This window comes from Ammospiza nelsoni, chromosome 4 (genome assembly GCF_027579445.1).
Source record: "Ammospiza nelsoni isolate bAmmNel1 chromosome 4, bAmmNel1.pri, whole genome shotgun sequence".
Classification (NCBI taxonomy): Eukaryota; Metazoa; Chordata; class Aves; order Passeriformes; family Passerellidae; genus Ammospiza; species Ammospiza nelsoni.
The window spans coordinates 41,451,118-41,475,955 of NC_080636.1; the positions used below are offsets into that span (position 1 = coordinate 41,451,118).

The following is a 24,838-nucleotide window of genomic DNA, read 5'->3' on the forward strand; positions in this document are numbered from 1 at the left end:
CAATCCTTGGTGGGACCAAAGGCCCATTTAATTTCACTTAACGTTTGTACCTTTTTATCTGCGCACAGTGTGAAATTCTGGAGCTGCAGGGAGCAAAAAAGATGCCAGGAAAAAAAAAATTCAGGGATTTACTGAATCTAGGATCAAAGTCCAGAGGTTCAGAATATTTCAACTCACCTCTTTGATGTCCAGGAACTAAACTTTGCGGGAAGCTGTACTAACAGTTTGGGTGATAAATACTGACAGGTTCATTCAAAACACAGTTTTATAACCAAAAATCCTCCAAAGTAAATGTGAAAATACCCATGTTGCTCTCCCTGAAGCAGGAACACAGTGTTTTTCAAAACAGTACTCTAAAAAATGTCACAGAAGGTCTGCATTTTATTGATCTACAAATGATTTCTAGCAAAATATTTACTTAAAGAATCGAGCAGCTGCTTTTAGGTGTTCTGGTGCCACTCTGATTTTTCTTTACTTAAGAACACTACATGAAAAAATTATTTTTTTCAAGTGCTCCAAAGAACCAACTATTAAAAATACAGTAAAACATTATACATGAGGTCTAAATCCACGGGAATCTGGCTACCCATGGAGGCATGCCAGAAGAGTAAGCAAAAACTGTATCTGGAAGCAAACCTGTCTGCTTGTTTTATCAGCACGACTCCCTATCTGCATTTTTAAGCCCGTTAAGCTTCTCACTGTTCGTGGGCCAGGATGTCTTTGAGTTTAAAAATATCTTCCAGGGCCCATACGTGCACTCAGCATCTCTCTGAACCTCATTCCAACCCTGAGTTCCTCAAAAGTGCAAAGAGACTAAAATAAACGTTGAAAAGGGACCAGATTTTCTCAGCCTGGCAGCCAACCTCCGATTAAACAATCTTCATTCCCTCCAAGTGGCAGTTTCCCAGCAGCCTGGGACAATTTGTATCTCCCTGGCTTATCAGCACCACTTGAAAAGGCACAAGTGACACTTGGAATGACAAAAATCCAACACACTTGGCCTTGAGCCCCCTGCTCCAAGGATTACAAACACTTCTTAAAAAGCCATTTGCAATAAGGAGATTAGAGTAGATAAATTGGCTTGCAAAAAAAAAAAAAATCTATTTGAGCCCCTGAACCAAATTCAGGAAGGGTGCAGGCCTCATGAACATTCCCAGTCTAGGCTGATATCCTGAGGCAGGAGCTATCAACAGGAAAGCTTTCATTAGAAAGGGACATGTTCATTAGGAAGGGAGATAATTTGGTGCAGCAAGCAAGAAGAGAATCCCTACTGCTGGAGAAAACCGAGAGTATTTTATTGAGCTTGTAAGAAGCCAGCCAGAACATTTTTTTAATTCCTATTTTTTATTACTTTCCCTTTTTTTTTATTATTGTTATTATTGAATGCCCTTTTTCATTTTTTTTTTTTTCCACAACAGAAGAATGGTACAAGTATTTCCTTGAACTTATGTAAGGTGTCTCCATTTCTGCTGATCAGATGGAAATAATAGTTTCAGGAGAACCATCTATTTCAAGAACAGGCAGGTAAAGCTGACAACCACTTCAGTTTCCTCCTACAGGACCTCATCAGTGACAAAATTTGGTCTAGGTAGGATGACACTGATACCTGGACTCAGTGCAACAGAGTTATTTTATCATAAATTGGGAGAATTTGAATCAGGGTGACACAGGAATTCACTAATCTGAGTGTTCAGGTTCACAGTGACCAAACCACATCAGCATTCACTCACTTTTAGGTATGTATATTATAGTGGGACAATTCAAGCAGGGCTTTTTCCAGTTTTTTGTGTCTTTGGGCCATATAATTTTGAATTTTAGAACATCAAGCCAAATAATTTTTGAGAGGAATAACCCAAGGTCAGAGTGAACACAAAATAATAAAGGAAAAGAGAGGCCCTGAGAGATGCATAAAGGATACCAATAGTGGGATAAAACATAGCCTAACACCAGATCAATTCCACCAGATCATTAGGATCAGCTCAGGTCTGTGTCTACAAAGCTGTGCCTCAACTCTCCTGGGGTTTCCCATGAGGAGAAATGGACATAAAAGCTCCAGTGCAGCTTCCATGGCATGTACTGGCAGGCAGTGCAGTGGGGAGGGGGTCTGCCTTAGTAAGGACTCATTAAAACTGGTCTCAACTTGCCAAGTTTTCATCAAGTCCAGGATCCATTACAGGGAAACCTACACAAATGCTCCTGCAGATTTTTACAGCAGGACACAAAGCCTCTTGTCTTTTGAGGTCAATAACAAAACTGCAACTGTTTTGAAATTTCAGCCCTGCTCTAGGCTCTGCTCCCGAGGCAGCTCATCACCTCTGTCAACTCACATCACATTTTTAGGCACCTGAACCCTTTTTTTTCCCCAGGCAACAGCCACGGTGAGCAAAGAAGCAAGAAAAGCCAGGTTGGAAAAGGCACTGTGGGAAGGAGAGGGGGCTGGGGGAGAGGCACTCACGTCTGCAGGTGTTGCTGTCATCCCTGTAGTAGCCCAGGGAGCAGAGCCGAGCACACGCGCCCGTGTGGGACAGCACCAGGCTGGCACTGCAGGACGAGCAGGACAAGGGACCCTCGCCAGTGCAGCTCTTACAGGAAGGGTGGCACGCTGCAGGGACAGCAAAAACAAGGCTTCTGATCAAGGAAAAACAGGTCTCAGGGCAAGTGTCACAGGCTTCAGCAGAAACACTCTGAGACTGGGAGCAGGGGTGGTGAGCACCAGAAGCTCCTGCCAAGTCTAAGCCCTCAGTGGTGCACAGTGCCCCCCACCCAAGAAAGGATCCTCTCCTTTCTTTCTTTTTACCCTCTTCTCTTCAGCCTTTCCTTCTTAAGAAAAACCCTTGCAGGATGTGGCCAGGACCTGTCTAACAGAGAAGAGTGAAAAAAGGGCTAGCACATACCTCCTCCTCATGCTTTCTCCCAGCTAGATTCAGGTTAGATCCTCTGTGTCTGTGCAGGAGCCATCCAGTGCTTTTCTGACAGCTCCACACTTCCCTGAAGATTCACATCCATCCCTTCAGCAGGAATTGCACTGATGGAGACCAGACTACCTCCATGCACCCTCTCCACATTTCCCTCATGACTTTTCAGGCTCATTTCTTAGTCTGACCAAAGGGATTTAAAATATCACAGGGGCTGAGGCCAATGTACCCTATTACTTTCTCCAGAGAGGTTACGTACAAAATGATTAATCTGTTTTACTTCTTCACAGGCCTTTATTTAAAGATTGATGCCATCATTACACCTATCATGATAGGTGTAAAATTAATCATGAGAAAGAGGGGGCAAAGGGATCAGAAGCTCTGCTGGGGATCTTAAAAGGCAGAACAAAATATCCTACAGGCTGTGACACAGTCTGAAAAATGCACAACTCCTTTTAAATCAAACCTTCAAACCAAAGGGAAGAAATGTTATCCCTAGGCTTACACTGCCAGGAAGGCAAAACCTCTCTCTCTCAGGGGCCTTTCCAATCAAGTGACATAGAGTATGTTTCATAGCTCTGAGATCTCATTTGTCAAAACCAGGTAAATAAACACACAGCTCCCAGAATGCTGGAGAGAAGCTTTGAAATATTACCTGCCCTGAACTAGATTAGGAAATGCCACTTCCTGCAAAAGGAGCATCTCCATTGTGCTGAATTTCTGCTCTGGGTTCTTTTCTCTCAAACTGAAGTGCAATACCCTCTGCTCAGCTTGGAGCTTTACCACTTCTCTGTCAGGCTCAGATCAAGAAAAGGAATCTGCTTCCTTCTAAGAGCCCAGGGAGTAGAAAGCAGCTCAGACAATGACTGGAACATGAAACCACATCAACAACAACAAGTGGAGGAGATGCAGGCACGTGTCAGAAAATGAAATGTGCCCTGGGTGCTGCATCCATTGCACCAGCCTAGAAAGCTGAATGGAATTGGCTTTCTGTTTTGGGAGCTGCTACAAGCCATCACCTTCAGGGCCATTATTGCACCAAGACAAGCCTCAGCAACAGACCTTAGGCTGCAAAACATCCTGAAAAAACTCCTACAAGCACGAAAATAAAACTGCTCCAGCGCAGCGTCTTGCCAGCTGGACAAAGCCTCTCCACTGGACAGGAACCACTTGGTGGGACTCGTCCCAGGGGTGCAGGCAGCTCCCTGCAGCTCCCCGAGGTCTCTGCAGGAGGCACTCACGTTTGCAGGCTCCGTGCTCGGCGTAGTGTCCCGGGGGGCAGCGGGGCAGGCAGCGATCCCCCAGCAGCAGGTGCCGCCCGTGCTGGCACCTGAGGCACACGCTGCCGCTGTCCCGCAGGTCGGCCACGCACCGCTGGCACAGGGGGTGGCAGTCTGCAGGGAACAAGGGACACTGAGCACGGAGGGACAGCACAGAGCACGGCTGAGAACGACAGCAGGGCAGCAGAGATGGAACTTGGAGAGCAAATCCCCCCACCCGAAACTCCCGCGTCCTTTCCTCTTGCCTCCTCCTCATCTTGTGCTCGTCCTGAGCACCACAGCATTTTCACTTTCCCTCTGTATCCCTCCTGCCCCACTGAAGCATCCTCTTTCCATCCTTAAGTGAGCTTAAGGGAAAGTTTTGCACAAAGCCAGCTCAAAGGCCTTTGCTTCCCAAGCCCTTTCTCTGATGCTGAGTGCCTCTGCCTAAGGCTCCTCTTTAGCCCCACCGGAGGCCTCAGGCACCCACCTCCCTCTGCTCCCACCATGGCAAAACGAGGAGCAGGACCTGGACAGCTGCATGACCTTCTCCTGTAGTTCCTGCTGCTCCCATTTTCCCACACAAACCAGCCATCCACACCCTGAAACAGCCACAGCAGCCCTCCAAGCCAGGCCAAGAGTGGCATCAGAGTGCCTCAAAACCTTTTCCTTTTTCCATTTCTCCCCAGCAGGATGCAAGCTTGCGTCTCCTGACCTCTGCCTGAACTTAGGTGCTTCACAAGGTTTGACAACAAGGCTTTTGTGTGCACAAAGGTGCAGTGTAAGGCAACTTGGAAGCCAAATTAATCCTCATTATGGTAATCGAGAAAATTATAAAGGAAATGACAACTGTCTTGAAAGATATGTAACAATGAGGCTTGATTGGAGTGCCTGGCCTCTTGTCAGATTTCTGCTGCAGGTTCACCTTTCTGTCTTTTGTCTCCTGTGACAGCACTACTACAGGTTGTCAGGCAATCTAGATTTACAAGCTGAGCACAGGCTCACATGGGAGCCTGGAGGAATTCTGCATCCATAGCTGCAGGAGCCTGGCCCCAGCTGACATCTCCTGCATGTCACACACAGGAGACTCTCACCCCTCACTGCTGCAAAAGCCCAGAAGCAGCCCAGAAACTGATCCAGTCCTGACTGCAGGCAGGAATCCAAGCTTCTTACAGAGCTGCCTCCTTCAGCTCCTGCTTTTACAGGGTGCAGAACCCATGGAGTTTCTGCCCTGTGCTCTCAGCCTTGGAGCTGGGAAACGACCAGCCAGAGTTGGGGTACAGAGGTGGAGTCCCTGGAGCCAGAAAGGATCACATGCAGCCCACCTTAGGGAGCAAGGACTGGGAGATCATCCCAAAGGCCCTGAGTACCTGTGATTTGTATGGGCTGGAGGTGGGGTGATGAAGTTTATGTACTTATAACAAATAAAATTACCAAAAATCCAATTAGTTTTTTGTACTTCCACATTTACCTGGTAATATGTTGACTCTCCTTACTGCTAAAATAATACTCTTCCAGTTGAATCTCTTGCTAGAGACCCTGGTCTCTAATAAAGAGCTTTGGCAGGGTATAATGAGTAACAAATCTGCTCAAAAGGTTTCATACACAGAGCATAAAAATGAGGCTGAGAAAATGCAGGGTATCCACACAGTCAGTATCTGCAGCAAAAACCCAGATTCTCACAAACTAACACTCAAAAATCCAAGTATCTACAAAACTCAGTGCTGCTGCAGCAGAGTTTTCCCTTCACAAGCCTCTATTTTTGCTCCAGCGAGTGGCAAGAGTTTTCTCAGTTACTGTTTTAGGATGAATCAGCCCCATCACTCTCTTGTTCCTTTGCAAGCCTGGAGATCAAAGCACACACAGCGCCAACAAAAAACCCAGGGCTGCTGCACATGGTGAATTTCAGGGACATTGGGGAGTGAGTGAGAGAGCGAGGGAAGAACTGAAGGGCTTTGTTTAGGGAGAGATGATTTCACTTTTTCACAGCAGGCTCCCTTTGAAGCCAGGACTAACAGAAGGGGGATGTTTTCCTTGTGCTTCTCAGTCATTCCCCAGCCCTTCTTGTTTCCTGCTTCTGCCTTATCCCTGTCAGTCCTGCCTCCAGCTCAGCCAGCGGGCACAGCCTGTGGGATTTGGGTTTTCTGGAGCCTTCACATCTCCAGCTGGCTGCAGGTCAGTGCCACACTAGTTAGTTAATTCCCTTAGATCCCTTCCAACTGAATTCTTAGGAATTCTGTCACCCCTTAGTTGGTAGTCCCAATGCCTCCCTCCTCATCTTTCTGAGACTGCTGACTTTCCTCCCACTCTCCAAGCAAAATGTTTTCCTCCTCCCCTGCCAGCTGACTCTGATTTCCCTCTTCCTCACCTCTATGCAAAACACCCCCCCATCACCGATCTTCCTGTGAAGCTACTTCCATTGCAAAGCAGAATGGAAGTACTTACATGGATTTCCAGAGTTACTTGACTTCCACACCCTCTTAGCAAATAAAGCAAGAAAACTGTGCCCTTCCTATATGGAAATTATCTGTTACAGGGTGTTCTAAGACAAAAGAGGCTCTTGGGGAGACACAACCATCTCTGAAGTGTTTGTGAATGCTGACAGAGGAAACCAGTGGCATTTCTGCCTCTCAGCTCCACCACTTGCTGAGCATATATTGTTGAAACACATCATCCCTCTTAGGGGCTCTACAGGAAAGTATTTCCTGATGCAAGTTTTGTGCTGCGCTCTGAGGTGAGACCTGAGGTTTACAACAGAGCATGACTTAAAATCAGCACTGAAAACACCACACACTTTAGAGTCACCTCAATGGGCAAAAAAGCCTCTGGTCTTACAGTAATTCCAGAAAGCAAGTCAGTGTGGTTGGTTTAGAAGGATATGCAACACTGACCAGGATCTTTGGCTTGCTTTGGTTGTTGGAATGTTTTTCTTGTGTCTCTTTTCCAAGACCTGAGAGGGAATCTGTCATTGAAAGAAGCCAAGTGAATTCCTGGTGAAGTGACACCAGGTTTGCAGGGATCTGCCTGCTCTGGGAGAGCCTCCCCAGGCAGTGTGAGGTGAGAGACCCAGCTGGAAGGTCCCTGGCACAAAGGAGCCCAGAGCAAAGCAGGGAAAGGGTTTTCCCTCCTCTGGCAGCTCAGCTGCTGGCTCTGTAGGAGGCTGCAGAGCAGTGAGGGAGTGGAGCTGAGCCCCTCTTGCTCCAGCTCTCTGTGATGATATCAGTGTCTCTCTAAACGGACAGCAACAGCTCATTAATTTTACAAGGAGCTGAGGATATTTCTTGTTGTCAGAGTGTCCCTTCTGGAATTTTAAGAGCAAGGCAGCAAAGCTTGTTACAGGCCCCCTCCTGAGCGAGCTCTTCTGGTTTAGCTTTGAAGGTTTTCCCAACTGCACACAGGCTAAGAAAGCAAGGGCCTGAGGAACACAGGGAGTGGGAGCTCCCTTGCAGCTGGAGTTAAAACCAGGCTGAGATGGATTCTCTATCAGCTGGGGTGCACAGTTTTCTTCCACACTAGTCCCTCTGCCCTTCCATACAGTCAGGAAAAGTCAGGAAAAGCCAGGGAAGCTTCCAGATAAACAGGGAAACCTCAAATCAGAAAAGCAAGAGCAGGACAAGGCTTTCCGCAGTGATTGGGACTTTTAGAGTGCTGATTGCAAAGTTTCCTGAAGCTGAGGTCAAGCTGAGCAAGAGGGAGAGGGACATCTGGGAACTGGGAAAACAAACACCACAGAAGCTGTGAGATCCAACGGGGGATGGCTCAAGTCTCAAGCACATTCCTGTACATTTGGGCTATAAAGTGAAATTAATCAATTGAGCACTCTCAGGGGAGAATTGGCACAAATTTGCCAATTTGCCAATTGCTCAATTTGTGTCTAAAACAGAGCTCAGGGACTCATTGATTTTCTGAAAGTTGAGGACATTTTATCTTTCCTCTGCTTAAATGTAAAATGCTTATTTGATTAACTGCTGAAAACAAGACTTTTTTTTGTTCCTATTAACAAGGCAAATGTTCCAATCCTCATTCAGGTAACAGTCACAATAACACCATTAATTCCCAGGCAATGGTTTGGAGTGACAGTTGCTTTTCTCCAGCCTCTGTGAAAGATTTCCCCCTCCAGGTCCATAAAGGATGGCAGGTGACTCTGATGCACAGCAGGCCCTATAAGCCATAACACAATTCTGCCTGCAGGGTGGGGAATTAAAGATAAATGGGAAGATAATTGTAAAAATATATTGCTTTGGGAGGTGAAGGAAAAAGCTTTGTTAGATTCTGTTGCAAATCATATCTTATGAGGGTGTCAGGAGTTTCAATGTGCTCTTTTATGGGACAGCTGCTCTTTAACTGGTAATTAATAACTTGCAAGGGCAAATTCAGCATTTCAATCAGTGCTAAATGAGAAGATTGAGTGAAACTTAACAATCTGGATGTGGAGCACTTTACCTCCAGGAGAACTGGCCACAAACATCCTTTCCTTAAACACCAGACATAAATTTAGCACAAAGAGCAACACACTTCCGACTGCAGATCCTGGGCCAGAGCACAACTTTTTGGTCAAGGTGAAAAACCTCAGTTATGTTGCTCTGCAAGGGTTCTCACAGTTTCTGCGGGACAAAGAAACACCTGGACACTGAAGGTTCCCATGCCACAAGGAATGCCCTCCACACTGCTTCTAGTTCCTGGGACATCTCCCTGATGATCACTGGGACTGGGGAGCAGGAGAACTGGTCCATGACACCAAACAAAGGGATAATTAAAGAATAAATCCTCCTCAGAAAGAGTGCTGACTGATGATAAATGGCACTAGGTTTTCCCAATACAATTCACAGGGGAAGGCCACTTTTCCACAGGACTTCTTTCATAGGAAGCATAATGCAAATTAATGGGGAAATAAGGTGGAAGAAATACAGAGCTCTCACATGCCAGGACATTAGTAAGTACCACTGTATCCCACAAAATTGTACAGGACAGAGACACTTCTTTACACTGAAGTGCTGAATTATTTCCAGTTTGCAGTTATCTGGCTCTATCTTGATTCCCCAGCCTGAATTCCTAAGGAGCTGTACAGTACTTTTAGGATAGTTTCCTGCTCCTCACACACTTTTCCTGCTCTTTTTGTCCCTGCAGACAAAACAGTCACTGTTGTTTAAAAGGGAGATGAAGAAATGGTTCATAGAATTAAGCTGTGGAGAGCAAAGAAACAAGTCTTTCATTAAAAAACATCCAGGACATAGATGTTCAGCAAAGAGAAGGCTCTGTGAAGGGAAATCATATTAAACTGAGAACAATAGCCTCTCAATGGATATATTTATTACTCCTAATGCATTTTTCCCTTTTCTTAGGATTCCTTATCTCATTTGGAACTGTTCAGCCTGGATTAAGCCTCACACACCGTAGCTTTTTCTGATAAAGAAAAAAGAAAAGGCTTGATAAAGCTCAGAAATGGTTGGAGCAGTTCCCAGGATATGTTTATACGTGTCTGTGGGACGGATTAAAAGCGATTTTTCTTTTTAAACAGATAAATGCAATCAGTGGTTTCAGATGATGGGCTTAAGTGCAGGCAGTGAGCACCCACACAGCACAACCCCCATCCAGAAATCCTATTACCTCCCAAAAATGCACACAGCAACTCTTGCTGCGCCAGCTTTTCTTTAGGGCCCCATCAGCTGCTTCTTTGGATCACAAATTCCAACTTAGCTCCTTCTCCTGAAGCTCTGAGCAGGACCCAAGCAGCTTTGCTGGTAGTGTGCAGCAGCAGTTCAATGGCACAGACAGCTCATGCCCCAGCAGCTGCCCTGACTCACCCACACAGTAGCCCACCAGGTTGAGGTACTGCTCCTCCTTGCAGCCTGTCCTGCACCTGCCACCATCCAGAGTGGCATGGGGGTGGCAGGTGGAGCATTCCCAGTCAGAGGGGCCATGGCATGTCTTGCAGGATGGGTGACAGGCTGAGGGAGAGAATCAACACTCCTGGTTAGGCTACCGGTGAACCCTCTCCCCTCCCTTTCCAAAAACCAGCTCCCACCATCATTTGCTCCCACAAAACATGGGCACAAAGTGGTCTCATGGCACCAGGGACTGCAGGGTTGTGGCTTGGAAGGCTCATTTTGAATAAACAAGGTGAGAAATGGGTTGTCAGTGATTTGTTCCCTGCATTAATCAAGGTATAGATCTAGACACAACATAAAAGAGAGAGAGAGAGATGGGTTGGCCCTGTTATTCCTCCCTCCAGCATATGCTTGTGCATATAAAAAACCAGAGTGGGACGCACAGGGGAGATAAATTAAACTTCTCTTGGGACTCTGTCAACATCACTGTGGTGCTTGATATGCATGAGAGGAAAACTGGGGAATGGTTTTTCCACCAAGCCCTCCCAAACTGAAACTTCTGAAGCAGGAATGCCCTGCCAGCTCATTAGCCACTTCTGTCTGCCAAAAGCTCAACAAAGACATGGCAGAGAAAGTGGCTTAAGAGCACTCAAAAATATTTCATGGGCTGCTTTTGTATCCTCCCAGCTTTAATGACAGATGTCAGATTTCCATGCTACAGATCTGAGGGAGATAAAAATACTACGGCTACCAGTCAGTAAAAAATTCTTAAAAACTACTTTCAAAGCTCTTTAGGAATAAAAGGACACAGCTTGCAAGATGGCACTTTCCTGACACCAAAATTTTGTTTCTAAGACATTTTTATAAGCCTGAAACGGCGTAAAGCAGCACTCAGCAGTTACCTCAGCTCTAAGGTGGCAGTGCACACCTCAGAACTGATGAATCTTTACAATGGCCTGCCAAATAAATCTATTTATAGAGTTGTTCCTTGGCTGAATAAATTAAATAAATAGAGCAATGGACTTTTTAGGAAAGGTTTTTCTCTCTAAATCTGAGGCTTTGCCAAATAAAAGCATTTTATTTTTTTGGTGTTGTTCATTAAAGAGTTTTTTCCCACAGCACACAAGCTAGGAACACCACCCTGAAATCAAGCTCAAAATATCTTCAGGGAAACAGTCCTGAGGAGCAAAACTTATTGCAATTTATGATTCCAAGTGCATGTCTGTTGCCCTAGTTTTTTTAGATTTTCTAAGCCTTCTGATGTTTACATTCTTGAAACGAACTTTCTCACACACTTTATGTAAATAACTTATTGTTTTGCATTCTTTTATGGAGAAGAAATTCTTTTATGGAGACTGCTGGTTTGTCCAGTGCCATTGGAGAGGTGGCACTGTCATCCCCCAATCCACTGTCACTTTTAGAAATCTATAAATGTTGGAGTCAGAAATTCAACTTCCCTCTTTTTAACCTTGGCGAGCCGTGTGTCCGCGCCGTTTCATTTCACACGCTATAGCGGCAGACGTTCTCTCTCTCATTAGGAGGAGATTCCATTCCCTGAAATCGGACTGAAAATACCTAAACACCCTCAGAGGAATTACAGCCTCTGTAACTGCAGGTGCACTCACGGGAGCAGCGGTTCCTGTGGCTGAAGAGCCCCTCAGGACACGAGGGGAGGCACCTGCCCTGCAGCAGCACGCGAGGAGCCGGGCAGGCCGTGCAGTCCTGGGAGGAATTCCCCACGCAGCCTGCACAGGAGGAGTGGCACTCTACAGCACAGGGAGACACAACAACACACAGAAAGCCACGTTAATTCCGCCTTATTTCGCCCCTTACTGCCTCAAAATATGCTTGGGAGAGGTAGGAAGGAAAGCAAAGTAGAGAGCAGTTCCTGAAGATAAGGGGCAGGCAGAGACAGCTGCAGATTTGATATCTCTTTGCACCCACTGAAATGCAAAGCTGAGCTGCCCAACACCATGTGAAGCTCTTGTCCTCCCTGGAAGAGCTCTGGGGTTCTGCAAACTCACCAGCTGCTGAGGTCACCTTCTGTTATCACCCTGCAGCCACTCCAGGCAGGGTTTCCTATCACTGCACAGTTATCATCCATTCTGGAGCAAACACCCACAGAGGTGGACTGGCCACCTGAAACAAACACTCACCACAAGGGTGGCCTAGCAAGAAGGAGGAGAGCAGTTAAAAACTGCATTTCTTTCCTGGAACTGGCCCTAAACCAAACCATCTTCAGCTAAGCCATCTGATTAAATAAATACATAAACTCACTAGCCAAAAACCTCACACTTATTAGAGTGGCTGGAGGCTACAGGTTCTACTGTGTGTGTTGAACGCAGACCTCTGGACTCTGGGGAGACAAGACACAGGGCTGGACAGAGCAAATTAATGAAATAAAGTAATTTATACAACGACACAGGGCTGGACAGAGCAAATTAAATGAAATAAAGTAATTTATACAACTACACAGGGCTGGACAAAGGAAATTAAATGAAACAAAGTAATTTATACAATTACACTTAGCTGGCAGCCAGGGAGATCTTTAGGGTTCCCTTCCAACCCAGGCCATTCTATGACTCTATAAAACCAGCATTTTGCCCTATGTACATGTATATGATTATGTATTATGTATATATATATATAAGTATATGAACATACTTCTGTTCTGCACAATGTTGTGAGTTTGCTTTTCAAAGCACTATAAATCAAAAAACCTGGATTTTAAATTACGTCCACTTTTACAGATAGCTTTTTCCTAACAGGAAGAAACAGTCACCTGTAGAATTGTTACTATTGTTATTACTACTACTTTACTTCAGTCACTATCTCTCTGACTGGTGGGATACCACACATATCCCCAGTGTACATCCCATCACCCCCTTTTCCAAAGTCCAGCCTTCATGGAAAAGCTTCCTAGTTGGTATTTCAGGAGAGTGGCTGAAATGGCAGTTGTGCTGCAGGGCATGTAGCAGAAGAGCTTCCTCAAAAGAAAAGACTGCTGTGGGATGTCTTGACCTGCTCCAAGGGCTAAGAAGGAGAAAGCTCAGTCTTTTTTGAAAAGGATTTAAGGGTTGATCCTGCTTCAAAGTAAGTCAGTGCTAAAAATCACATACTCAGCTTCAATGGAAAGGAGCTGAGCTGTGCAGGCTTGAACACAGGCATTCAAAAAGAAAGTACCTGAGTCCTTTAGTCAGGAGACTTATGTAGATTACATTTTCCCTCAAAAGCACTAGGATGTGTCATTTTGAAAGTTACAGAGTTTAAACAATCATGGCAGTCACGAGGCAAGCACAGGGCTGTACAAATCAAATGCTCTACAAGCTCCCCCATAACACCCAAACCCCAGGGCTCTGACCAGCCCCTCTCACCTCTGCAGACTCCTGTGCTGTCCACATGGAAATGGGATGGGCAGAGGGGCAGGCAAAGGCCATGGAGAGCTCCTTCCCCAGGCAGGTGAGGCTGCAGGACATCCTGGGGTGCCCGGCACTGCAGGCACTGCGCGGACCCCGGGCCGGCGCAGGAGTGGCAGGATGGGTGGCAACCTGGGCACAGGGGGACAGAGCCATCAGAGCCACAGCTTTCCCAGGGAGAAGGGCATGGACAGCTTCCCAGAGACCCAACAGACAAGTCTCAGCAGCATGTGGTCCTGCTCTCTACAACAGAACAGGATTTGAGAAAAACACTTTGACACTGCTCCCCCACACCTCCAAGGAGCAGCTCTTTTCCTGAGCAAAGCTGGTGAACAAATAATAAACTGCAGCCCTGGGCCACAGACAGCCAATTCTCCTTTAATTTCTGGAACTGCTACAGTGAGCTCAATCTCATTAGGAGGGACAGCAAGAAATGACAGGAGAAAAGCCCTTTGTGTGAAGGGCTCACACAAAAAAGAAATTCACCTTTCCAATTTTCTCTTTTCCCACTACTGCAAAGATGACCTCAGTCTTTGCAAATCAGCCAGATGTGTGTGGAATTTCATATCAGGCATATGTGGAATTTCATATCAGGTATATGTGGAATTTCATACCAGGTATATGTGGAATTTCACCCACCTCTTAAATAGTGTTGAAAAAAAACTGGGAGCAATGTACATTTATTTCAGCAATGTACACAGAGAAGGGAAAAAAAAAAAGTCCCAGAAATCACTAAATCCTGGGGGTGTGAAATCAGAAAGTATGTGGGAAAATTCACTTTTTTTCAAAGCAGAAAACAATCAGCAGGAAAGGCAGGAATCAAGCATTGACTGGTTCAGCACAGGATACAGGAAAAACAAAACTTGGTTTACAGCAGCTGGGGAACTTATCCCAAGTGCAGAGCTTACCCTTGCAGATGTTGTGATCCTGGTAAAAGCCCTCTCCACAGCTTTCCAGGCACTGGCCCTGGCGCAGGGCCAGAGGGAAGGAACAGGAGGTGCAGTGAGTGGCCAGAGGTCCCTGGCATGTGGAGCATGAAGCGTGACAAGCTGACAGAGAAACAGAGTGCATAGAGCTGAAACTTCCCATTTCCACTCCTTCAGAGTGGTGCTGCTGCTGACTACAGCCTTCTCCAGCTGCAGAAAACTCCCAGCTGGAGTCAGACTCAGCTAGGTGAACTAATGAGAGCAGAAGTGCCCATGTATTAATAAGCACTACCAGTAATTACTCTCGCTCACACGATGTTTTGAATGTGTACCTCAGCATGTTTGGCAAGGAAGAGAGGTTATTTGAGACAATCCATCACAAGGGAACCAAAGAAAACAACCAAAAAAAGTCAAATTCCCTGTCCCCACTCCCATTTCTGTGCTCTCAAAATTCCTTCCCCATGACTGAGGAAGAGCAGACAACACAAGGGGGGTGCCCCGAGAGCTTAGAAAAGGGCAAAAATACCCCTCTTACCTGCAAAAATACCCCTCTTACCTGTGCACCTTCCAGTGCTGCTGGGGAAATGTCCGTGTGGGCACTGAGGGAGGCACTCCCCCTGGTGCAGCAGCTTCCCTGCAGCACAGCTCACACACCTGCCTGCCTCTGGAGAGCACCTCTCACAGAACTGGCCACAAGCTGCCACGAGAAGAAGAACAGCAAAGCCATCAGCCTCTCCCCATGGATGGAAAGCACCCCATACATTTTCACAAGCAGCAGTTACCAGACTGTTCAGGAAGGAAGCAGGGGGGGGGGAAAGGTGATTTAAAAAAATGATAATTTCCCCCCTCCACCTTCTCTTCAAAGTGGGAAAATGCAGCTGAACTCCAGCATGATAATTTTTCTTATCAATTCCTGTGATCCATACATTGTCCTAGGCAATCAGCTCTGAAGTGAACTGACTTGTTGTCCATGAAACAGGACATGGCTTTCCTAAGGCAATATGCTGCTGGAGTTTTAGAAGAGTCAAGCATTTTACTTAAACAATTTCTGTTTCTTTTCACTAGACAAAGCAGCTCTCCAGCTGGGTATCAAAATGTATGGTTTTTGGTAGAAGGTGAAAGGTCTGACTCTCAGAGGCTTCAAGGAACAACTGTGGGGTTTTGAGAAACCACTGGCAATAAGAACCAAACCTGAGCTAAATTTCCTTTTCAGCCTAAATTATTTTCAGCTCTAAGATTTCAAGCCTGAACACTTAAAACATAGGTGAATAAAGCTGCCTGGTACAAACACTGACCAAAATGAAGGGGAATCTGGTCCTTGAGAATAAGCACAAACAGCAACAATTTTGCCGCCATGTTCCAGCTTTTAAGCTCTCTCTATTGAGCTGTAGCCCAGACACACCTGTGTGAGCCACACACCTGAAGCCCAACAAGCCCTGACTGACCATAGACAGTCCTCCCAAGCAGCTGGAGGTGGCTGCCAACAGCAATCCAGATTGGACTGGAATCCATGTGGCAAATGCCAGGTTCCTTATCTGAGATCTTTTTTCTCCCTTTCAGGATCTGTTTGACTTATGTCTTTTAATCCCCTCTAGCCACCTCTTCTCCCTTTTTCCCAGCAAACCTTCCCATCTCCCAAGGCACATCTGCTGTGCAGGTATTAGTTACTGTGATGCTGAATTATAATTAAATTTACAGAAAGCTGCTGGCAAAGGCCATTTTTCTTTCCACAGACAAATGGATTTGTCAAGCCCTCAGAAAGAGCCCAGCTTTTCAAGCTGTTCAGCAAGGAAAAACCCCTCAAACCTTATAGCATCTGATTAGTGCAAATGAATTAATAATCTCACAAACAAACAGCAGCTTCCCTCATCCCCTATGAATGCTCAGGGTGCAGCTGGCTTGTCAGACATGAATAAAGCCCCAGCTGCTGCACAGCAAAATGAAATATTGATTGCTGCTTGCACAGAGCACTCCTCTCACAGGTATTTACCAGTGCAGACACCATCCTTTGGGAAGAACCCCTGGGCACAGCTGGCCAGGCAGAGCCCAGCTTGGACCACGTGTGATGGGTCCCTACAGGACAGGCAGTGGCTCTCAGCAGCTCCCCAGCACGAGGAGCAGGACTCATGGCAGGCTGCAGGGGAGAGAAGCGCAGGATTAGCCAACAACCCCCTCCAAGCAGCTCCTTACAGCCCAGGGCCTGCACCACTGCCCTTCCTCTCAGGTGTGCTCAGCCTTTCACTGCTACAGAAGATGAAAAATAACCAACACAACCCACTGCTGCTCTGAGGTTGGAATCTTTCATCCAAGCCATCCCAGCAGGATAACTCCCCGCTGTGTTTTGTACGTTTTGGAATATGGCAGCAGCACAGAGCAGAGAAGATGGTGTAGCTGTTCCCACCCCAGGAGGAGTGCTGGAACACTCTAAAGTCCCTGGAGCACAAAGGGAAATAGGAAGAGATCCCATCAGAGGCTCCTTAAAACTCAGATGCTCGGGGTGGCTGCTGACAGTAACCCAGCTCCAGGCACAAGCACAGAATTGTGCTGCAGGGCTGCAGTCAAGGTTTGGCAGAAAGCAAAACAAGCCAGCCTGCTTCTAGAAACAACTCCTGCTGTCCTTCTAGGTGCAGAAGGAACTGACTTATGAGGAAACCTCACATGCTCAGCCTGAGTAATTCCTGGGGAAAATATGGGACACAGACTCCTATCAAATCCTGTGCTACTAGTGTTGCAGGAACAGTGCAAATTACAATTCTTGAAGCTGTTAAGGTTGTTTGGTTGTTTTTTTTTCCTCAATTACACCCAAATATGTCCCAATGCTTGTGCTCCCAGTCTGTGGCAGGTGGGAGAAAAGGGAACTTCTTGATGTTTGTCCTGCCAACACTGCCCTGAAGTTGCAGCCACCCAAGAAAAACTCATGTGTGAGCAGCATCAGCGCAATGCAGGGACGTGCAGGCACAGCAGCAGCTCATCCACAGCACTGAGAGCACATTATACATGAGTCCTATGGCACAGAGGGGCACAGCATCCCATCCCAGGGGATTTCCCTGCTGCCCTAGGCAGGGGAGAGCTATCAGCTCCATCTCCCACAGAGGGAACTGAACACCTGGGGTTAGAACAGGGAGTGTTCAGGCGGCAAGACACAGGACATTTGAGCTCATGCCCTTGGTCCTTGGGCATTCTGGATGCTCCTTCTCCACACTTCCACCCTGGTTTATTTTCCCTTTCCTTGTCCTGATTAGCTGCTTGCTCTCGTCCTTCTCACCCTCCTGCATCTTCTTTCCCTGCACCTCCTTCCTGATCTTTCCAGAATGCTGTGGCTCCTCTGGTTCCTGAGCACCCCAATGTGAGGGGTGTCTCAAAAGGACCCTGGGCATCCTGTACTGGGTAGGATCCTCCTCTCACAATCCCAACACACAAACACCAACCATCCCATCCCAAGGCAGAGCTTGAGCACAGTTCCTGCTCCAGTCGATAATTTCCCTTGCTGATACAAAACCTGCATCTCATTCCAGCTTGGATGATTTCTCAAAGTTGACTGCAGAGTATGAGTTCATGCTGTAAATTTCTAAGCAGTGAAATGTCCTCACTTCACCTTCCAGACCTGTATTGCTCCTCTCTGAGCTCACTCTAACTTTCAACATATTTTTTAAAGAGTGGGTGCCAGGACTTGGATCTTTTAATTGCAGACTTCCCAGTGCACAGCTGGGACCCCTGCCTGTTAACCTGCCTCAGTATGTCAGCACATCTGAACATTCACAGCCATTTGCAAAGCTCTCAATTCTTCCCTAGATGTGCTGCTCCTTTCCAGGAGACACTTTTCCCTGCTGGCAGCCTGGCTGTGTTTTTGAACAGTTCCCAGTTGGCTCTTGCTGGCCCTTGGCAAAGCTCTGTGAGGGGGTGAGGCCCTGGCACAGGCTGCCCAGAGAAGCTGTGGCTGCCCCATCCCTGGAAGTGTTTAAGGCCAGATTGGATGGAGCTCTGAACAACCTGGGATAGAGATAAGTGTCCACAGCAGAGGAGTTGAAACACAATAATCTTTACAGTCTCTTCCAACCCAAACCATTCTGTGGTTCCCTGATTCTGTGATTACACACCCTGACTCCGGAATCCTTGGCTCCCTCAGCACTGGATCCTTGCCAGGCTCAGCAGCTGCTCCTCACCCAAGCAGCCAGGCACCAGGTCCACAGAAAGAACAGGGGGGAAATGGAAGCATTCCATGAGCCACTGTCAGCTCAAACATCTTTGCCTGCAGCAACCAAGTGGCTGTGTGAAAATAAATCAACAGAAGTGACTGCGCAGCCAGGAAGCTGATTCCACCCCCCTGACTATTTCCAGTTGGGATTTGTAGGGGCTTCTTTTGTAGCTCACCAAACTTCTGCAAACACCTGAAACCCTCCCAGGTGTGACCACAACAGGAGGGCAATGCCAGTGGTATTCCAGTAAGAACACAAAGGCACTGCTGGGCTTTGGGGTGCCATGGATCTGTGCCACCTCTGCCCTGCACTCCTCCCTGGGAGCTGGGCAAGCTCAGCTGAGCTGTGCTGGATCCTGGAGCATCCCCCACAGCCCAGGGACAGCAGGGAAAAGCAACATGTAGGCAGCAGGAATCCAAGTGCCTTGCTCCAGAGCGAGCAGGGTCTGTTAGTGTCAAGTTACACACTTCAACATTGGCATTTTGGGAGATGAAAGCAGGAACACTCCAGTTCTGCCTGGGCTTTTGAATAATCCTGAAAACATAAATAATTAAGTAAGAAAAATGCAGTGAGAGCATTGAACACTGTGACTCCTTTGAGCCCTTCCATTCTACCATGCTGACATAGTTTATTGTTGCTTCCCTTTGCTTTGCCTTTGGTAAGGGAGTTCTGTTTCTGCCAAGGGAGAGCCCACCACTCTGCCTGACACAAACTCAACCGTGAACTTTAAACCCACTGCTACATAACTGAACTTATTACCTTTTATTCTCAACTCTACTTTCTCTTAATGGTTTTAATTCTTCACAAAAGCAAGTGGAGGGATGGGGGCAGGAAACAACCCCAGTGTAGGATTCAAATAGGGCAGAGATCAAACAACTGTAATCAAAAATTCAAAAGAGACTCAATTAAACCAGCTGTTATAAAACATGAACAAAAGGAAAGGCTAATTCACTGTGTTTTTCTACAATGCAGACAACAGTGTTCCAACAAGAGGCTAGAGCAAGAAACCTGGTGTTAAGTCTCTTTCAAGTCCAGAGCAAATTCCTCAAGAGGGAGTTTACTGGAGCTACAGCAATTAACACAGTCTAGTTCATCCTTTCTGTGCTTTTGTACCATGCTTATTGTAGATGTTAAAACCATTATGAGGAAAATCTTTTGGAGCAGTCTGAGGCCCATCTCGACAATCTGATTAGAGATTTGCAGCAATAAAGAGGATACAAGGAAAAGAGTGAATGGCCATGAATTACGGACAGCATCTGAAACTTAAGACTTTCTCCACTGGTTTGACTTTATGCAGAAAATGCAGCCATGCAGAACTAAAGCAAATTGGTTCAATTCCCTTGAGGAAAGAGGAACAAATTTTCCCAGCAACATTCAGCCACAAGCATGCGTGACTGCAAATTTGGATGGAGTGTACAATCAGTAATCTACAAACCAGCAATAAAATGAAACATTAGCCTTTCCCTACCCCTTCAGCAGTACATGGGCACTGCCAATTAAACCACCACCAGCAGGTGGAAAGTAAATGATAAAATAAAACCAAATGAAGGAGAAGATTATTTGATACTTAAGCCTACAAATTCCTTTGGACTGGGTCTCTCTTGTCTGTTTATACATCCACAATGGTACCCTGGGCTGTAGTGGCTGCTGGAGGACAGAGGTTTTTCAGACTTTCACAACCTGAAACAAGTAGTCAGCTCTTCAAGGGAAGCCACTTCAGAAAAGGAAGCTGGACTTACCCTCTAAAGTGCTTTGCCCTGAAATGTGCCAGAAGCCCTCAGCCTGTATTTAATTCTGAGCAGGAGGGTTAGCTCCAAAGAAATTGAAGCGATGGCTCAGAAGTTAAGCATTTGCTCCACCCCTCTGCTGAATCAGAACTGCAGAAATAATTAGAAGCCTTCTAAAAAGGCCAACATCAAGATGAGAAAAGTGTTAATTTTAGAGAAAACAATTAAACTGCCATGATGAAAAAGCAGCTGCTTTACAGTTTGGGAAGAGTTTAAAGTATTTCAAAGGAGCCAGGGAAGCTCATAAAAGCACTGTCATAGTCCCATCAAAGAGAAAGCTAACTTTCCAATCTTATTCTCAGTCTTTCCAACTGCTAAGAAAAATTATTTAGACAGTGCTCAGTGTTTTATAGAACTACCAATTTACCTTGTAAGAATGCTTCCTGAGAGCAGCGAGCTCAGTGCACTTCCAGGAAGAGCACATGATATGGACTGAGTGAACAGCAAAACCAAGCAGGAAACTTCCCCAGAAAGTATTTCCTGAGTTCTATCAATCCCCCACCCCTGCAGGCAATTTTCTATACACATCAAAGTACCATATCCTGAGCACTTACAGGCAGTCTGCACTGAAGTCAAAGAATCACACAACAGAACTGATCCACTGAGGAATTGTCACGAATATTTCCGCAAGCAGTGATCAACGTTACCCTGCATGGCTTGGTTTCTCTGTTCACTCACTGCTTCCTTTACTCAAGGGTGAACATTAACACCTATGTCAACAGCAGATGCCTCAAGAGAGAGGGTTCTCATAGCCCAGGTAAAGTTTTGCTGCTGCTTTGCCATCCCAGAGGGCTGCAGCCCCTTGTCCTCGGAGGTACCTGTGCAGAGGAGCTGATCCTGGACGTAGCCCTCCCCACAGGAAGGCACACACTGCCCGTCCTTCAGCAGCAGGGGTGCCAGGCATGAGGAGCACTCAAATCCATTGCTGCAGGCTGAGCAGGTTTCATTGCAGGCTGCCAGGAGAAAGGAAAGAGAGAAGGAAAATCAATCCCAAATCCCTGATGCAGAAGGACCCCCCCACCCCCGGTCTGACAAAATGAGATTATTTTGCCTCATTTTAGCTCAAGAGTTCAAGAATTTGCTTCTGCTTCCATCTGAAACCTCCCAAGGTCTCATGGATACAGCACAGCACGTGCCTGGATGCTTTCCCAACCTGTTCAGGACGAGCCCATGGGATCCCACAGCCCAAAGCACAGCATGCAGCAGAGGAGGGGGGTCCAGCCCCTTGCAGAACTCACCCAGGCAGGCCCCCCCGTGCAGGTAGAAGCCCCTTGCACACATCTCCACGCAGTGCCCGTCCTGCAGCAGCTTCCTGGGGTCCCGGCAGGAGTCACAGCGATCAGAGGCCTGGGAGCAGCTCACACAGTCTGGGTGGCACCCACCTGGCACAGGGGCAACACACACAGCAGTGTTGGCAGCCAGGAAGGAGCAAAAGAAAGCAACTCTGAAACCCAAGTGAAATTCACGGTTTGTTTCCCTGGGTGGTGCAAGGTATGCTAGCTTTGGAGTGGGTTTTTATACACTAGATTATTTCAAAGGGGCTAAATGTTTTATTGCTCTATTCAGTATGTGATGAGCCATTATAGAGACTCAGATTTTCTAGGCAGTTGATTAAAGGGATATTCACTGTCCACATGGTTTCTCAGCAGTGAAAATTGTAAGTCACCAGGAATCAATGGCCCGAAGCAACCTGAATTTGAGACTCCTAAAGCCAAACCCTGCAGTAAGTCATGACTCTGTGTCCATGCCAGATCACAGCACAGCTGGCAGACTGCTACCCCTACACAAAAACCTTGATGCCCCAGCACCACAGAAGGATCTCCTGGCCACAGGTAAGTGGAGAGATTCAGAACAGAACAATTTTTCTCTAGCTACAAAAAAGCCCCTCTGCTCCCAGCCAAGTGTTCTCAGAGAGGCTCCAAGCCAAAGGTTCTTAGTGAGAGGGAATATTTGCTGGTTTTAACATAAATATAGCAGTGCCCAGGGCTTTTTGCTTTCTCTTGGCTGAAAAGGAGTGGGTTCTCTCTGCCCTCTTCCTTCCAGCACATCTCTGAGAAGCAGCAATCAATTTTTGCTGGCTTTATGGAAGCAGATGCAGCAGGGGCTGGTGTTCTGGGCTCACAGATCAAACTGCTGCAGGCTGTACTTTGCATTTGTTTCTCATCCCCCACCACTGCAAGACAGAAGAAACACAGAGGGAAAAGAGTAGGTTTGGATGAGGGAAACTGTCAGTTACCTTTCAGGACACAAAAATGCAGGCTTGGCTCTGAATGTCCAATACCAGGACTCCAAAGCCTAGGTTTTCCAAAATGCTACCATGATGGAAGCTAAATGACCACTTTTTCAAGGATAACCAGCAGACAGAGGCAATTCTTGATAAGGAGAAGGGAGAGGTGCTGAGAATACTGTATCATCTATCTCTTCCTCAGCAGCCTGTGCAGATGCTGTTTAGTCTCAAAAATCCAGGACAATTCCATCAGAACTTTCTAAAGCCTGTTTCCTTCAGTTTTCTATCTCTAGTGCTTTGCATTTCCATTAGCATGCAGCAAATAACAAGCTTTAAAACAAGAAGATGGCAAATGTGCCCGGGCACTCCAGCACAATTAAACTGTGAAGCTATTTTCTTTTTTACTGAGATAAAGCATTAACTGGAGCACCCTGATAAAACCAAAGTTATGTGACTGCAACAAGAAGAGCTACCAAAAAGAACGAGCAACCCACAGCTAAAGCCTCCCAACCATGAAAAGTAAATCCAAGGGAATGACAATATCCTGGAGAAAAAGGAATTTATAGGCAAAATTATCATATAGGCCAAGGCTAGGCTAGTCTTTCCAAACAATTATTAACTGGCAGCCAGTCAGCCTCGGGTGAGCTTGTGGCATTAACAGTGTGCGCACAGTCTTTCTTCCCACTCCCAAGAAATAATCAGGAGCCCATAAACTCCAAAACTCACGCTAGGATTCAAGAAAGGAGCAGTGGAAGAAAAAAGACAAAACATTTCAGGGGAAGTCACTGGGAGCCTCAAACTTATCTAAGAGCTAAACCGTAGAGTTAATCAGCGCCTGCAGACTGGGGGCTGGATGAGAGCGGTGACGGGGGAAGGAAGGAGGGCGGCAGGGGTTCCAGAAGCAGGCAGGGCTCCGTACCTGGCTGGCAGCGGGGGCAGCAGTGTCCCTTGGCCTCCCGGGGCCGGCTGCCCGGCGGGCAGGGTAGGCAGGAGCGCTGGAAGCAGGTCACGGCCGCGTCCCGGCACTCGCACTCGCGGCACGGCCCCTCGGCCCAGCGCTGCGCGGCCTGCAGGAGAACAGGCCTTCAGGAAGCCGCCTGTGCCAGGCCGGCGCTGAACGGCACGGAAAGGAGACAGCAGGCAATTCAAAGGCTCACCAAGCTTTTCTGCCAAGACCAACTGGGAAAAAACTCACACCTCAGTGTTTTACCTCACCTGGGGCAGAGAAAGGGATCTGAGCAAAGAAAGGCTCAGTGTCTAAAAAAATAGCCCCCCACAACATTAAATTTCCCATTTCCCACTTTTGTTGGCAAGGAGCAGCTGTCAGCTCCAGCCCTCATCAGTGAGGGCAATGAATAGTCCACTACTGGCATATTTAAACTTAATATTTAAATCAATGTTCCCTCTTTTCTCTTTAACTACAGAGGGAAGTTCCTTGAAAATATTAATAATGGGCTCCTGCTGCAGTGAAGATTATAATCAGTGGGATACATTGGCAGAAAGCTACAGACTGCCCCAGCTCTGTAGCTTCTGCTTGATAGGATTAAAATCAACTATCATTATGAAATGTGCAGGAAACCTCTGAGTAGGGATATTAAATATTAAAGGAAAATGATTGATTGAGCTGCACAGAGGAGACCAAGGAAAACTGAAATTCTGCAGCAGATGCACACAAGTGTTTCTGCAAACTGCAAAAGCAATCTGCAGACTATATTAATGGATTATTTTGCTACCACACTTGCAAATAATATCCTTCTCAGAACCAGAGGGGGAGAGCCAGCCCCTCCAAACCTTTGTGAGCAGAACTCACTATTCCCTGCTGCAATCCTGTACAAGGGTACTCACAGCTTTGGTATGCTCTTTGTAAACACAGTCACTACGGCTGGAGATACATTCAGGACAGCACTTCCCCTCTAAGTGAATTAATTCTTCACCCTGTGAAGAAGAGAAAGGTTGCAGCAATTCCAACGGAATCAACACTGCCAAAACCACTGTGGAATGCCGAGGCAGAACAGCTCTTGCCCTGGAATGCAATCTCCAATATCTAATTTCATCTTATCTTCTCCCTATCCCACTTCACCTCTGTAGGCAGAGGTTGGAAAACGTGCTTGGCCAATATTGCAGCTGCAGAATAAACCCCAGGAAAGGCCTCGGAATTCAGCGCTAAGGCCATTATCTCATCCTCAAATCCCACAGAGAAATACTCCCCCTTTCTCCCATGGATCACTGGGATTTTACCAGGCCAACCTCAGGACTTCAATGCATAGAGGCTTACCTTCCTTTT

The 24,838-nt window shown here is 46.7% G+C and overlaps 1 protein-coding gene across 1 annotated transcript in view; it reads right to left on the bottom strand.

The window, feature by feature from the left end:
- The window catches only part of FRAS1 (Fraser extracellular matrix complex subunit 1), a 105,490-nt gene that overhangs the window by 38,498 nt on the left and 42,154 nt on the right, over positions 1-24,838 (bottom strand). The window contains exons 10-21 of the mRNA XM_059470308.1: positions 24,400-24,489; positions 23,474-23,621; positions 21,566-21,709; positions 21,146-21,280; positions 16,335-16,478; positions 14,901-15,041; positions 14,327-14,467; positions 13,377-13,550; positions 11,628-11,768; positions 9,979-10,122; positions 4,157-4,309; positions 2,456-2,602 (exon numbers count right to left, since the gene is read on the bottom strand). Of these exons, the coding sequence (XP_059326291.1) occupies positions 2,456-2,602; positions 4,157-4,309; positions 9,979-10,122; positions 11,628-11,768; positions 13,377-13,550; positions 14,327-14,467; positions 14,901-15,041; positions 16,335-16,478; positions 21,146-21,280; positions 21,566-21,709; positions 23,474-23,621; positions 24,400-24,489 (1,702 nt within the window). The remainder of the gene's footprint in view (positions 1-2,455; positions 2,603-4,156; positions 4,310-9,978; positions 10,123-11,627; positions 11,769-13,376; positions 13,551-14,326; positions 14,468-14,900; positions 15,042-16,334; positions 16,479-21,145; positions 21,281-21,565; positions 21,710-23,473; positions 23,622-24,399; positions 24,490-24,838) is intronic.